Consider the following 16,140-nt stretch of genomic DNA (forward strand, 5'->3'; position numbering starts at 1 on the left):
ACCTCAATTTTTTATAAACTTTTTTTCTAAAATTTTAATTTGTTTTCCCATTCATTTCACTAAATTATTCATAAATATAATTTTAATTAGATTAATATAAATTAATGTAAAACACTTTCGTTTCATTCATAACTTACTTCTCACTTTAAATTCAAACATATACTATTATAAAAAATTATGTAAATTATAATTTATTTTTATATTATTATAAATATTTCCGATTAATTTTGGTTTATCTAAAACTTACTAGAAAATATTAAAAAAAAAGTTAAAATATAAATTAATATGAAAATTTTAATTTCTTCCATAAAAAAATTTTTTCTACGATTCAAACTATTATCTAAATAATTAATTTTATAATATATTATGTCAAAATAATTTATTATTTTAAATTTTTTTAATAATTTATTTTCAAATTTTTTATTTAACATATAATTATTATTTTCCCATTCATCTCCCTAAATTATTAAAAAATTATAATAACATTATTTCATTATATATAAAAAATTTCCTAAATTATTTCTTCCTATAAAAAATTATAATAACATTAGCTCAAATTTTCTTTTTTTTTTCCTACCTATTTTCTAAACTATACAAAATCAATAAAATTTTAAATACAACATTAAATCATTCAAAATATACATATTTCTTCATACATATTTTATTCAACACAAATACAAAATTATAACAAAAACCTACCTCCATCTCTAACCCCATGCATGCATATTTATAAAAAGTTTTACCCTCTTCTTGCCACTTTATATTCAACGACAAGCATACTTCAACCACTCCATTAACAAGCATATCAAAAAGAAAAATAAAATCACTCCATCAACACAAAACAAGTTGCATTACACACATTATTACTTGAAAATATTTCTACACATCACATTTCTATTTTTTTTTTTCAAACACAGCAGTTTATGTACCTCACTTTGATAGTGCAACAAATATTCAAAGTCTTATTCCTTCACTTAACTCCGATACTAAGTGCCAACTTCCTCTACTTGCAGAATGAACTCCACTTGCTGTCCACCAACACAGAAAATGAACTCAACTTACTGGTCCACCAGCACAGAATATCAACTCCACTTATTGGCAGTGGCGAAGCCACACTAGGCCCAAGGGGAGCGCTAGGCCCCTCTGGAATTTCTAAATCTCTTAGGGGTATATTAGTAATTTCCTACCTCTATCACTGCTTGGTGGTCCACCAACATAGAAAATCAGCCTCAATTGCTGGTCCACTAAGAAAGTGTGAGAGATGACGAGAGAAATAAAAATAGAGAGGCATGAGGATTCTGCTACGCTGTGTGAGGGAAGAGGGATAAATGAGTCGGGTAGTGGGACGTTGGAGAGTAAATTCAATATTTACTCTAGACACCAATAAAAATAGCATCACATGCCTTGAACTTTGCCATTTTATTGTACGCTATTTATATAAGCGTTTTGCCCCTCTACATGCTAATATAATTAGCATCCTCATTTTTGCACGCCACTATGACTAGCAGCCTTCACCAAAGCTTTCCACCTCAGGCACTTTCACCCATTTCGTAATTTTACTTCTTCTGGTTAATTTTTTGTCCCAAAACACCTGTACTGTCAAAAGCTCCAATATTGGTCTCTTCTTTTGCTTCTTCTTCATCTCTCTCTCTCTCTCTCTCTCTCTCTCTCTCTATATATATATATATATATGGGTTCTGTTTTGACATCAATTTCTCCAGCGTGAAGAGGAGCCTTCTTCTCCCTTTCGATTTCGGTTGTCATATTTTCAATTTGCGTTCTCACATTTTAAACAATTTGATTGTCGTTTTGCTGTCTAATCACCTGGGGCCAAATCGAAACTTTATAATCAATCAAAACCTAATTTCTGCTCTATTTGGAAAACAAAGAGGGAAAAAAAGGTGAAAATTATGTTTCTATATCTATGTTATTTCCTTGGAGCAGAAATTGGGTGATTTCAAATTGCCCTAGTCCTTCAATTACCCACCATGCTCACATATTCTCCTGCCCTTTCTATTGCTGTGGCACATGCTCTTGCCCATTATTTTATTGTTCTTCTTTCAGAGATGATTCGAGTGGAATCCCACCAGAGTTAAACTTGCTTGTTTCTTTAGAGTTTGTTTCTTGAGTTCTACAAATCCAAATTTGCCTCTCAAAAAAAATTTCCATAGTTCATGTGTTGGATGCCACATTTTATTTTCTCTTACTATTGACTCAATTGTTTGTTTTTCTCTTCTTGATTCTAATTTTTCTTATGATAAATTTCTACCACAGTTTTTGTCATCAGTCTTAGTTTGCAGCCAATTAGGGGCACTGGAGAAAAACAAGTACAACTTTGGAAGGATCTAATCCTTGACTATCGTAAAACACAGCATGTATTTAATTTGCAATGCAAAGAAACTTTTAGCTTTAACGGAGGACGACAAATGGTGTTTCTTTGATATTTGAATTATTCTTTTTTTTTTATATAAATTTCTGACTCTGTGATTTGCTTGGTATGGTCGTTTTGCTGGTTTACAACCCCACAAGTGCACGGATCGCGAATAAATATACCGTAGTTAGTAGAATATCGTTTCTCCAAAGAATTTATAGGCTCAAGTACCAAACTAGACATCAATTTTGACTGTTTAAACGACTGAATGTATTGATAGGTTTATTCTAAACTATTAATGCTAAGAATTAAAAGAAATAAAAGCTATGAACTTAAATTTAGAAATCTATTGTCTAAATAATTTTAAAATTAAGATTTTACACTTTAACTCTATTATAGACTTAACTTCACCTATTTAACAGATTGAGAATTGTTACTTTGATGGAAATTAATTATAAGATATCTTAAGTCCTCTCTCAAAGTAATTGAGGTATATTTTAATTAATATGAACCCTACTTTTGTGGTGATCAATTATAATTAAAATCTTCTAAACTCTTTGATTAATTATGAAATTTCATAAAGGATATCAACTTATCTCTATGTTAGATTTCTTAGATTCAAAATTCTGATTTTTAATACTAATTTTCACATTTCAGTTCTTCAATTAGTATCTCATATCATGGCTAAGTGAGTAACAACACATAGCATGCATTAAGAATACAGAATATTGAATCAAAGAACAAAACTCAAATACATTAAATAAACTCAGTGTGTATCCATAATAGAAATTAAGAGTGCTACTCTCTTAATTCTAGAATTAAACAAACTACTCACTCATGGTGAGTGTAAAATAAAAGAACATAAGACAATTTGAAAGAAATATAATAAAAGAATCCAGAACAAAGATTCTGCAGCCTTAGACTTTTGGAACTTCAGTTGAGAGTCCTTCTCCTTGATGCTGATGCAGATTCTCTTCAAGTTGCTTAGAAAACGAAGGTTTGTAAATTAAAACTAATTCTATCTTAAACTAAAGGCTCCTCTTCATGTCTCGGTCTTCTGGTATTTATATCAGGTGTTTTAGAGATATATTTCAGAGTCCCAAGAGTCTTAGAAGTCTATTCGAAATGTGTGGAAAAGAGTTGAAATTGTATTAGAACTTTGCCTGCTACAAAGTACATGGCCCATGTGGCACTACACGGCCTTGGGCCATGTAAGTTTCTAGCCAATTTTGAGCTTTGTTCATGAGGGAAACAACAAGTTACACAGGGTTTTTAAGTCTACACGAGGCATAGTACATGGCCTATTTACTGTTGTCTCTCCTTGGCTTTCTAGGTTTGAGCTTCCAGAAGGTTACATGGGGGTATGTGAAGTACACGGGGTCTGTTACACGACCCGTGTACTGTGGCTTCTCCATGTCTTCTTAAGTTCTTCTTGGCCAGAGGGTTACATGGGTTAGGCTCTGCCCTTACATGGCCCAAGTAATGTTGTGTAGCAGCTTTTCTTGCTTTTCCCACTTTTCAAACTTGTCCAATCGACTTTCATGCCTTAGTTCTTTCTTAAAACGCATGAAAAGATACATAAAACATGAAATTAAGCAGAGATTGATACAATTAACAAAAACAAATAAAACCAAGTGAAATATATGTAATTAACTACCTAAATGCTATGAAATACTATACAATAGTGTCTTAAATTATCTATATGTTACAAGTGTATCAATGGTACACCACATCATCCCTGTGACATGTTGTACTAGGACTATGCAATAATCTCTCATAATCAATTAGGACAGAAGTTCTCTTATTGCTACTGGCTAGTGTGATTTGATTCTAGAACTAATTGATAAGATATAGCATAAAGAATTATGTATTCTTGTTCCCAAATGCAGTGAGCACTTTCCATTTTTCAGCAAAAGAGGAATTGAAAAATTTTCGGTCAATTTGATTCACTAAGATTGTTAGACAAGCTATTGAATATTTCTATGTTGTCTATGTGGGGGCCACTATGCCTTGGACCCTTTTCCCTCACTCTTTCTCCTCCTCCATCCCTCCTTCCCTTCTCTTTCCAAATTTCCTTAAATTTTAGATGCACTTCAATCCTTAAGACTATACTAAATGGGGAGCTTTCCTATAGTGGTCATTTTGTCTTCATGGAGAACTTTTCAATAATTTATAGGGCCATTTTGTCTTGTGAAGAAAATTTTCCCTGGATGAAACTTGAAGTTAAATGATTGCAGAGCTGCTGTATCTGAGGTAGTGTTTTCTTCTTGCTTACTAAAATTGTGCCTAGAAGTGACATTCATATCATGTTGTGGATACAATGCATACTTCTATTGCCGCTTGTCCCTTTTAGTGGCTGTCTGTACATGAGCATTGGCTCAGAAAACTCTTGCAAATATGTTTGCATTCTTGTTAGAGAGTGTTACTGTTCGATAGCAACTTAAAGGAGAAGGAACTTAGAATCTTTTTATTTTGGGCTCGTTCAATAGTGTCTTTAGAGTTGCAGAATACAACAAGTTTTGTGTTAGCCCATTCACTTGACTTTTGTGTTAGCTGGATATGCTATCATTTTCTAGTAATATTTTATACAACTTTCATGTCTAACAGAACTAAATCCCCAACAAAATCTATATACCCGATACCAACTAATTTGAGACCAAAACTTTGTTGTTGTTGAATTCTATGCAGCTTTTGAATGACTACTGAAAATTCTTGATATCATGATTTTGTGGCAGGTCATGATCAAATTTGGTACCCTTTTTGCCATTCACCTTGAAGATCTACTGCATGATGAATAATTTGAGTCAGCATAAATTAATATGTGTATTTCATTGTACCATTCAGTGGTTTGTTGACGGATGTCCTTGGTTGCATAGTAACAACCAACTGATTGATCTGTAAATGGATCTTCTCAATACTGGGTTTGTTTAATAATTACATGAAATAAATAAATGATTTTAGCCTACAAGATTTTTAGTGACTAAATAGGAACTTTTAAGTGATTAAAGTTTTATAAAATAACTATATATAATTTTATAATTAATTATTGAAGTGTAATATTAGCAGCAAAATGGTTAAATACATACTTACATGGGATTAACTCATTGAACTAAAATTGTAACTTATTAAACACCTGAACTTATAAAAATCGTAATAAATGATTCTATTTATTGCTAATTGTACTCTAAATTTTATTGACCGTGCTTTTAATCTTTTATAAAATAATAAAATTATCTTAATAAAATAATTGTCATTGATGAAAATTTAGAATATAGCAAAAATACAAAGTATAGTTAGCAATAAGTGTAATTATTTCTTACATTTTTTGATGTGTCTATAGAGAGTTCGAGGTCATATAAGAATGAGATTATCAACCGTTAGATTAAATTTTTACATTTAGATTCATGTATTTTCTATATACATTTTAATTAGTTCTGCACATATCTCAATATAAATATCTAATTTTTGTTAAGCCCGATCTCATATGAGTTTGAGTTCATATTAGCTGTACCCTACTTTTTTTCTTTAACAAGACATGGATAATAACATGATTAATTTGTGTTTAATTACAATAGATTTTAAAAGTTGAGGAATTCAATAGATTACGATTCTAGATTTGTGTAACAGTAAAAACCAAAGTGAATTATGAAGCAAATCTCAAGGGATTTTTACTAATAAAATCTATCCATACTTAATGGGATCATTTTAAAATCAGAATCCTAAACTCTTCACATTCTTAAGATGTATAGGGTATTGACTTAGCAAATCAATAATAATTAATAATGATAAGTATAAAAAGGCTCAAATCTAGTATTAGTTTTTCAATGGACTGGTGGGTAGACTTGGATTACTACAACATGGAAGCTTTTAATAATGATTAGTATAAAGAGAACGGCACAAGGCTACTGCGCGTACTTGCTTTTACTAGGTAAGGTTTTATATTACAAAATGGCTAATTAATAGTTGGAAAGTGATTTCACATTAAAATTAAAAAAAAAAAATTAAGGTGCAACAATAAAGAGTTCGAGCTTATGAAAATAAACTTATCAATCATTAGATTAAATATTTATATATAAATTTATATATTTTATATATACACTTTAATTAATTCTATATAAATTTCAATATAAATATTTAATCTAATTATTATTAAACTTATTTTTTAATAAATTTAAATTTATATTAAATGCATCCTAAAAATATAATTCATAAAAAGAAGCCATTTAATTTAATAATGAATCGCTTGATATTTGATTTTTCAGCACCTCTTTATAGGAAATTTGAGAAATTCCATTAATTGCTTTTGTGGCAGGTGGCATCAATTTATTGATCGATTTGTCTTTTTTACGTATATATAATTGGTTTGATTGAGATTTAGACTTGAGACTCATAGTTTTGGGAACAACTCTAAAGTTACTGAATTATATGAGTGATTTATCTTTTTAATAAATAATAAATGAATAAATTTTATTGACTAATTGAATCATACAGATTAATTTTTATATTAATTATATTTAATAAAATTACTTTAATGAATCTATTAATTAAAATTTACCAACTCAATATAATTTTAGGAACTAGTAATTTTGAAAATTAAAAATTCCAAGCCTTAAAAGCCAAAATCATGGCTTTGGACAATTTGCACTTGGTGTTTTAACTTTTTGCTCAATGACTACTAAGCCAAGTCCTCCAATTCCATTATTCTAGGAATGTTAATTTTCACTTTCTTTTCCCTTTTCCTTGATTTTGCTTTGCTGGCTACTTCTATACTCAGTTTTTGTCATTTCTGCCATCTTTTTTATCTTCAGATTCTTTTCAATTCCCCTTTTTTCAACATCAGTTATCACACAAACTCACATTATCTGAAAAATAATTTATATATAAAAAATTTTTTTACATGAAAATATTTTTTTATTATTTAGTTACAATATTAAACTGATAGTATATGTTTACATCATACATTTATACTATTTTTATAGTCTAATAAAATTGATGTGTTTTTTCATTCTAATAAAATTTTCAAATAAAAAAAAATACTTTATTTTTAAAGAAGAGAAAATTATTTTTCTTAAAAATAACTTAATTTTCTCTTACCTGAAAATTATTTTTTGTTGTCTTTTTTTTTTTTTCACCTCAAACATTAGAATTTTCGCAAAATAGTTAAGTTGGTGTTTTTGTTTTAACTTTAATTTGAGGCTTTTTCTTTTTTTTTTTTAATTAAAGAGGCATTATGCTATGATGTAATCATTTGACAAACTTAATGGACTATTATGTAAACATGCAGAGAAGAAAAAGCGTGGATTTTTTTTTTTTTAATTCTATTAAAAGCTAAATCTATTGTACCATAGAGCCAATACTCTTAGCAAAACATGAGCAACAAAGTCTAAACAAGAACCTTTCCAGGTAAAGAACAATAAAATAAGGCTATTTTCTCATTGGTCGCAGCCTCATTAATCTCAGATTATTTTCTGTCCAACATTCTAGATTCTTTCTAACTTCTTTAATCTTTCTTTTGCTGTTGCACATGTGCAGCTTGTGCTTCTAACTAGAAGGTATTGCTTTCTAGCCATCACAGGGCAAGCAAGCCTTAAAGCACATTCCTTTCACCACTCTCTCTCTCTGCTATCTCATTGAGCTTCAATTGAGGATCACAGGAGATTCCTATTTGCAGTGGCTATGAAATAGATGACAAGGAGAGGGATGCGAAAATGAAAGGTGCAATAAAACAACTGATTGCAGAGGATGAGAGAGGAGACATCAATAAACTGGCTGATGCTTTCATCAAGAACTTCCACATTAAACTGAAAATTCAGTACTGCAAGTTGATCAAGATTGTACAAGAAGATTCAACTATATATATATATATATATATATATATATATATATATATATATATATATCAGTCTATTTACAGGGAGTGTTGTTGCAGAGTGGAATGTGTTGGTATTGGCAAATATGATCAATCATAACGTTTGAGCTTTCTTGAAAGAACTATTCTACATATTTTCCAATGATGAATAGACTACAATAGAGTTAACAATCACATTCCCATTGTGGGGTTCTCTATGGATTTCAATGAGAAATAAGATAATGCTAATATAAAATAGAAAAAAATTTTCAACTGTTCAGCTTCCTGATCATTTTTTTTTTCATAAGGCTAGCAATGTGCAGTACAGATCAGCATGCTCCTAACAGAGTGGAAAAAACAGTTGATTCAAATCAATTGAGAATTTGAGATGTAATCTAAGTATACATTGTCTAATTCTTAATAACCCCCATTTACATACACAAAGCATATCAAAGATTACATGCCACTAGGAATAGATCCCACAACAAAAGGAAATTGGCCCTAGACCAAATAACCAAAGATTTACAAGTACCTGCTCTCTGTTCATAGATGTAAAGAAATGACCTCATATATTACCGAAATCAACAGTGAATTGTCCTCGCCTTGCAGCTTCTGTCAAAACAGATAATGCATCACAGCTTCCTGTTTCAATCTAGAAGTGGACAACGATTCCTCCTCATCCATCTTCATCCCTGATTTTCAAATTCATCCACAAGCAAATCATCATTTTCCATTTCTTCAAGCTTCACAATATGTTGTGTGAACATCAAAACCCAAGGCCAGGGCAGATAATCGTTGATTCAACATCAACTATAAACAACTGAAAATTACCACAGTAACACACCCTTTTGGTTTGGGAAGAGCAGACCCTAGTATCAGTGAACTGCAAATGTGATGAACCTATCATAACAAATTGATGAAAATGCAGGAATGTCTATGGCAAGCAAATCCAAAATGGTTCTGGTCTTCATGCTTGAAGCACCTGGCAGTGGACGATGTGACTTTTCAAACCACCTCGACCAGCAATACTCGACAATATATTTTTTACAAGAGTCCTGAAATGACCTCTGCCAGCTATATTCTCCCAAACATGAGGGTTACTCTCTACATGTTTGTCAGGACTGGAAACATCAACCAGACTAATGCTCATGTTGTTACGCACAATGCAAAGCTTCCCATTGAGGGGAACAAGAGCAGCAGCCTCCAAAGCGTGAGAGCTCCCCAGATGGAGCTTGCTATCTATAAACTTGTTCCACGAATCTGAGGCTCCATCATAAACCCTAAGCTTGCAGCCATCCCTGCAATCCAAAGCATAGAGCTGTCCATTTAAAGAGATGCTAGGATTACGCCAACCAGCAACCATCCCATCACTTACTGGGGTCCAGCTATTAGTTTCAGGTTCATAGGCTTCACTCAAGACCTCTCGGTGGGACCCAAGGCCTTTTAGAAACCACTTTCCATCATAAACTACACCAATAAATGGCACCATAGCTGTGCTCATATCTGAAATAAAGCTCCACCGGTTCTTGTTAGGGTCATAAACTTCAGCTGAACGCAGAGTCCTTTGGATTCCTTCACATTCTCCACCAGCTACATATAGGCAGTTATTTATAACACATGAGCCAAAGAAATGACGTTTACGAAGCATGTCTGGTGCCCTATGCCATTTATTAGTCCGGGCACTGTAGAAAATGACGCGTCTCATGGACCCTCTGAGTGGATCCTTCCCTCCAAATAAATATAGGTGGCAACCACTTAGAACAGCACAGCCAAAACCAAGGGCTTCAGAATATTCCCGGGGAACAGGTGGAAGTGGCTGCCATAGCTGATAGACAGGATCAAAAGCATTCCATGAGATCTTTCCATCACGATCTCGCTTGATGACATAAACCCACTCCTCAGCCATTCCTAGACTTTTCCTAAGAGAATAGAAAAAATTTCCAGCCAGTAGGCGGTACCATCTCTTACAAACTAAACGAAGTTTTCGATGTTCAGCTCGGGGCACTCGAATCAGACATGCAATGGCAAGATCATCAGGAAGGCCAGGCAGGAGTGGTGGCTGCACTCGCGTCCTCTCCCTGCGCAAATTTTTACTTTTGTGTGCATTAGGATTTATGTCAGGCTGGATGCAAAGTTTTGATCCACGGACAAACTTCCTCGCCTCAGCAACTGTTTTTAGTCCAGAGTCCACTTTGCAATAACATGATACAGAATCAACCTGGAATAATATTTATGTTATCATACAAGAAAAGTAGCACATATGTCGCACAGAAAAATATTTATATAATTAATTACTGCTTATATGTTTATTCTTAGAAACAATGTTGAGGTTTCAATCAAAAAGGATACAGGACTATAACCTCTGGAGTCTGGATATCTAGATAACAACAAATTGGATTTAATTTGATGAACAGATCATTGGGAAATAGCTCCAATATCATATTTATCACTTATTATTAATATATGTAGAAAATAATTATCATCTAAGCAAAGCTTATTCTGAATCATTCCCAGGTTTGACAAGAAAATATACAAGAAACTATTGATATTGATAAGAAACATAATTATTACATAAAGCAGAAAGACCAGAATTTGCAGGATACCTTTGGATCCAAGGTCACACTAGTATCATTTAGTTACATGACATCAGCAAGGAAAAAAGCATAAGTAACCCTTTTTTTTCTTTCTTTTTCTAACCCTTTTTTTTTTCTTTCTTTTTCTGTGGAGAAAGAATTTATTACAATAAAAAAAATAGAAAAACAAATACAAGGATGATAAGGAATCATCTTCTCAATTAAGAGAGAGAGAAATGTAATGCTCTGCAATGACACTGGATATTGACCACAGACACAACTTAAAGATGCTAAAAACAAAACATTACAAAATGCTTTAAAAAAAAAAAAGAAAGAAAAATCTTACGATACTAACTGATGCCCATACTCAATTTAAAAGTGTTAGTATCGAGCTAATTGAAATCAACTAAGGAGATATTTCTCTTCCTTCTAGCTATGTCTAAAATCAGAGTTTCTTTTAGCTGTTGCAATAGCAAATTGTCAGGCAATCCAATTTTAGCCTCAATCACATAAGAGGTATAAAGCCATGGTTAAAACCCTAGAATACCAAAGCACTAATTAACAAAGCACAAAAATAACCTATAAGTAGGGGGTGTGCATTTGATTAACCGAACTAAAATTTTGACTAACCCAAATTTTAAACAACTTTAAAATCATAACCGAACCGAACAAAAATTGAGAGAAACCCAAACCTGACCGAAACAAAAAAATATTCAGTCAGTTATTGGCTATAAGCGAACTAATTGATATATATATATATATATTAATAAAATGTTCATAAAAATATATTTATAATCATTTTTTATTCATAAAAATAATAAATATGATTTATTTTTAATAAAAGAATAATTATAAATTAAATATACTTAATACAATTATGAAAATAATAATTATAATGTTACTAATAAAATTATAATTAATATATTATTAATAAAAATTCTGTTACTTTCGTTAGTTTGATTACCAAATCAAAAGTAATGGAACCAATCAAAAAGCAAAAATTTTAGGAATTACTAATCGATAACCGAACCGAACGAAGTTACTCCTATCAAAATAAATAAATTTCTTCGGTTGGGTTCAGTTATAATTGAATAATTCACACCCCCACCTTTAAGCATCCTCTACTTTCCAACATCCCGTAAAACTTCCATGCTGGGAAGGCAAAGCAGCCACTATTCAAAAAATATCAAGAGCCTATCAATTGCCAGATGAACAAGTAGTGTAAAAAGTAGACAAGCATGAGACTCAACGCTACTATAGCACATAAGACACACACCAGGAGAAATTGTTGTGTATGTTATTATCTTCCCAAACATTTTATAAGCATTAATCCCAATAAGTACCACTAGCATGCAACAATAAACATGCAGAAGAACAAATTTTACTTTATCACCAATTTTATTAAGACAAACGGGTCTAAATTGGAGTCATCTCCTATCTAAGATAAGTTGGCTCTCATACTTAACCATAATTCAGTTCACCAAGCACACCAGAATATAGTGTGCCCTGCACTGACAAATACATAGGGGTCTAGGTCTAGCTGAACTTGTGGAGGGGGGATCCCACATAAATGTAAGAGAGAACATACTATTTTCTAGTGCACCTGGCATACTGTATAATTTACCTTCATACTCCTCCATTTTCCTCAGGTAAGGCTCGAGTTCAACATGTTATTTTTCTTAAATTCATGGAATGAAGCGAAACGTATAGACATCCTGTGAATACTAAGTCTACAAGAAGCTCAAACGATGTATACATGTAGATCCCCAGTAAATATACATACATACGAATTAAGAAATCCTCGATTAATTTTGAAGATGCTCCATCATACTACCACAGTTATATGCTTATAATTTACCCTCATGCTCCTCCATTTTCATCAGGTATGGCTCGAGTTCAACATGTTATTTTTCTTACTTTCATGGAATGAAGCCAAACATAGAGCCATCCTGTGAATGCTTAGTCGGCCAGAAGCTCAAAAAATGTATAGATATAGATCCATAGAAAATATACATATATAAGAAATAAGAAATCCTTGATTAATTTTGAAGATGCTCCATCATACTCCCACAGTTATATGCTTATCCCCACACCCCCACCACACCACCCCCCCCCCCCCCACCCCCAACCAAAACCCAAAAAAATAAAATAAGATAAAATTCACATATTGCACTTTCAATCTCATGCTTCTGGCAAAACTGTTATGTCTAACTCAACATGCTTTTTAAAAAGACTAAACTAATATAATCAAACTAAATGCAGTAGAATCCCGTCCACAGCAGCTATACATACAAAGCACATGAACTTTACAAGTTAGAGATAACAGTTGAACACTTAAGAAGTTAACTCAGAGGTTACAAAAGCAAAAGAGAAAATATTCATTCACATGCATATCTGTTGCAGACTGAAGTGGTGTGACGTATTGCGGCAAGGAGAGAAGTAACATTCTCAACGTTTGAAGAATTTTGATTGTCTAAAGCGGTTAAGACGCTGAAGGAAAGAGAGGGAGTCGTTATGCTGAGTTGGAACCGTTATTGAGTTTGTTGTATTTCTGTTACTCTGTTATATTCAATTGCATATAAATAATTGTATTTCTATAATTGTAGTTCATTGAATGAGATAATGATAGCTTCTTCTCTCTGATTTCTTCTTTGTGCTTCTCTACCTTTCTTGATTTCTCTTCTTCTACAACTTCTAAAACTCTGGTTCATAACAATATCCAATTCAACATTCTTCTCAAAAAAATAAATAAAAAGTTCCTTCATTCAAATAAGAATTAGCGCACGACTTTTAGAGAGAGAGAGAGAAAAAAAAGCAGATTGATTGAAAATCAACACACTCTCAAATCCGCAAGCAAAAATAGCACGAATTCTGCTCAAAGTGCAAAATTAGCACGTCCTTTTTGTCTAGGTATCTTCAAGAAAACAACAAAAACAAAACCCCAATACCTATAAATGCAAGTAACCAAAAATTTCCAACCAATTCTCAAACTGCATACCAATTTAGAGTCCCAAATTTTAATTCCGAATTGCTCAATAAACTAGTCATTCTATCCGGATGCCTTCAAAAACAGCACAAAAGCAACAACCCAGCAACAAAATGCAAGCAATCAAGGAAACGTACATCCCATAAATCCTAGGAAAGAATTCAAATTTCTCACAGAATTCAACAACTGGGCATCTAAAACATCTCAAAAATCTAGCAAAAAACAAGAAGAACAATCAAGAACAAGGCAATGAAGATCAAGTGGGCTTACTAGCGGAGCTTGAACTCTAAAGCCTCTTGGAGCATTTGATGATTGTTGTTGGTGTTCCATGGTTTAGCAGCAGAGATTCATATAGGAAAAATTAGAAGTCAGAAAGAAACGTTTGTTGAGGCCCAGATCAAGAAAGGTAATTGTGAGAGAGAGAGAGAGAGAGAGAGAGAGAGAGAGATTCAATAGTCAAAAACAGGATTGCCCGGTTTGTTGTTGATATTGTCGTTTCTAACCTCCACAAATGCAAACAAAGAAACAACAAAAAAGAAGGAAAGAATTGAAAATGAGTTCCTGGAACTTCAGAGCTACAAAACGTTAAAGCTCTCTCTCTCTCTCTCTCTCACACAAACAGCTGAAACCATGGGGTGCTTCATTCAACTTCTTTATTGTAGAGTTTTCTATGAAGAGGAGTGTTTTTTTTTTTTTAATTTAATGCCTTTTTTAATTTTTGGGATTTCTAGGTTTTTTTTTTTTTATATTTACGCATTAATTTTAAGCTCTTGATTAATTAATATGATGAAAGAAGATGAAAGGGATTAGTGGAGTCTTCTGTTATTATTTAATTGATTTATAGTCAAACCCCATTTTTGGAGGGCAAAGAAGAAGAGTGTATGAGCAATGCCATGGGCTTTTTATTGAAAAATGAAATCTATAACACGGCTAACTCCCTTAAGAAATCTAGAGAGAGAAATTTCTCTTGAATCTTATCTTAGGTTTTCTCTAGTTTAGACAAATTTATTTCAGTGTTTTTAGGAGTAGGGGAAAAAGAGTGATTTCTCCAACTGAGCTTAGGTTCCTTCCTCACCCTGAGTTGATTTTGTAGAGTTCTAATTTTAAAGGTATGTTGCATATCTGAATTGTCTTGGTAGCGGTTTTTTGGCAATGATCTGCAAAAAAGAAGTTGTTCTTTATGGGTTCGGGTTCGGGTTGGTTTGCTTATTGGGTTTGTTGGTTTTAACCTCATGGATATGGGCATTTGTTGCTTATACTTAATCCAGTTGTTTAATGTCTACTCTTGAGTCAATTTGGGTGCTCAACGTCAATAGAGTGATAGTATATGCTTTAAGTTGTAAATTAAATTAACTGAAATTATCAGTTATGAAATATTTTTTTACAGTAAGTGGTAAATCTAGATCGAACCCTAGATATTGAATTATTAAATTTCGTGCACTTGTGTAATGAAAAAAAGAAATAAAGGTTGGGAAGGGGGTAATTCGCAGTCCAAAGAAGAAATCAAAAGTCAAAAATTAAGAACTAAAATTAAATATGAAATTCTCAAATTAAACAAACTTCAGTCCAAGGTAATTCACATTCCAATGCATTGATTCGATCATAGATAAAAGAAATACAATTATCTCTTATTGAATACTTAACGTAGATTTACCAAACAGCGAGGTAAAACCCTAACTTCTCTATACTCATCAACTCGAGCCCAGTACTCTTATTGACTCTAATTATTAAATGAATTGGTATTAAGCAATTCTCATCAAATTAATAATTGCTTTAAGAAAAGGAAATAGTTAAGCTAAACAACAATTTATGAAGCATAAATCATTTAATTCATCCTATTGTTTCCTTAGGTTATTATTGAAAACTTGGATCATAATTAATAAAACCTAATTGCTACTCATGTTCAATCTTACACAACAATTACGGATTTTAAAGATGAACTAGCAATTGATTTCATCAAACAATTAACTAATAAGCATTTTTAGCAAATCATTCAATAGATCAAAAACAATGAAATCAGAAAATAATAGATATTCAAAAAGACATAAATTAAATTAAGAACCCGGTCTCACAAATCACGCATAAGAACTAGAATCCCTTGAACTGAATTAAGAACTTAGCCACTCATGTTCATGGCTTACAGAAAATTAAAGAAAAATAAAGAAGAAAGCTAAAAAGAGAATGGAGAATAAAGGTCTTCTATGATGTTCGAAGCTGCTGAATGATGTGAGATAGCTGCTGCCCAAAGATGGTCTTTATAATAAAAAACCTAATCCCAAGGATGAGAGCCAAACTTGGAAAAGTTTTAAAATTCAAAAGAGACAGATTTGCAGCTCTGCAATCACTGTCGTTTTTCAGCCAC

At 32.2% G+C, this 16,140-nt stretch overlaps 1 protein-coding gene across 1 annotated transcript; it reads right to left on the bottom strand.

Moving 5' to 3' along the window:
* Nucleotides 1-8,565: 8,565 nt before the first annotated feature.
* LOC110672202 (F-box/kelch-repeat protein At1g55270-like) lies at nucleotides 8,566-14,411 on the bottom strand. Its single transcript, XM_021834916.2, has 2 exons — nucleotides 14,049-14,411; nucleotides 8,566-10,437 (listed from the first exon to the last, which is right to left on the bottom strand). Exons 1-2 carry the CDS (start codon nucleotides 14,106-14,108, stop codon nucleotides 9,187-9,189), a joined length of 1,311 nt encoding a protein of 436 aa, XP_021690608.2. The 5' UTR covers nucleotides 14,109-14,411; the 3' UTR covers nucleotides 8,566-9,186.
* Nucleotides 14,412-16,140: the final 1,729 nt, after the last annotated feature.

The sequence above is a fragment of the Hevea brasiliensis genome, chromosome 4 (genome assembly GCF_030052815.1).
Source record: "Hevea brasiliensis isolate MT/VB/25A 57/8 chromosome 4, ASM3005281v1, whole genome shotgun sequence".
Lineage (NCBI taxonomy): Eukaryota > Viridiplantae > Streptophyta > Magnoliopsida > Malpighiales > Euphorbiaceae > Hevea > Hevea brasiliensis.

Excerpts from the sequence above, each read along its gene's own strand:
- LOC110672202 (XM_021834916.2), bottom strand. The coding sequence starts at position 14,108 with ATGGAACACCAACAACAATCATCAAATGCTCCAAGAGGCTTTAGAGTT. Across the intron at positions 10,438-14,048 it reads TTAGAGTTCAAGCTCCGCTA|GTTGATTCTGTATCATGTTA; the intron begins GTAAGCCCACTT and ends ATATTATTCCAG.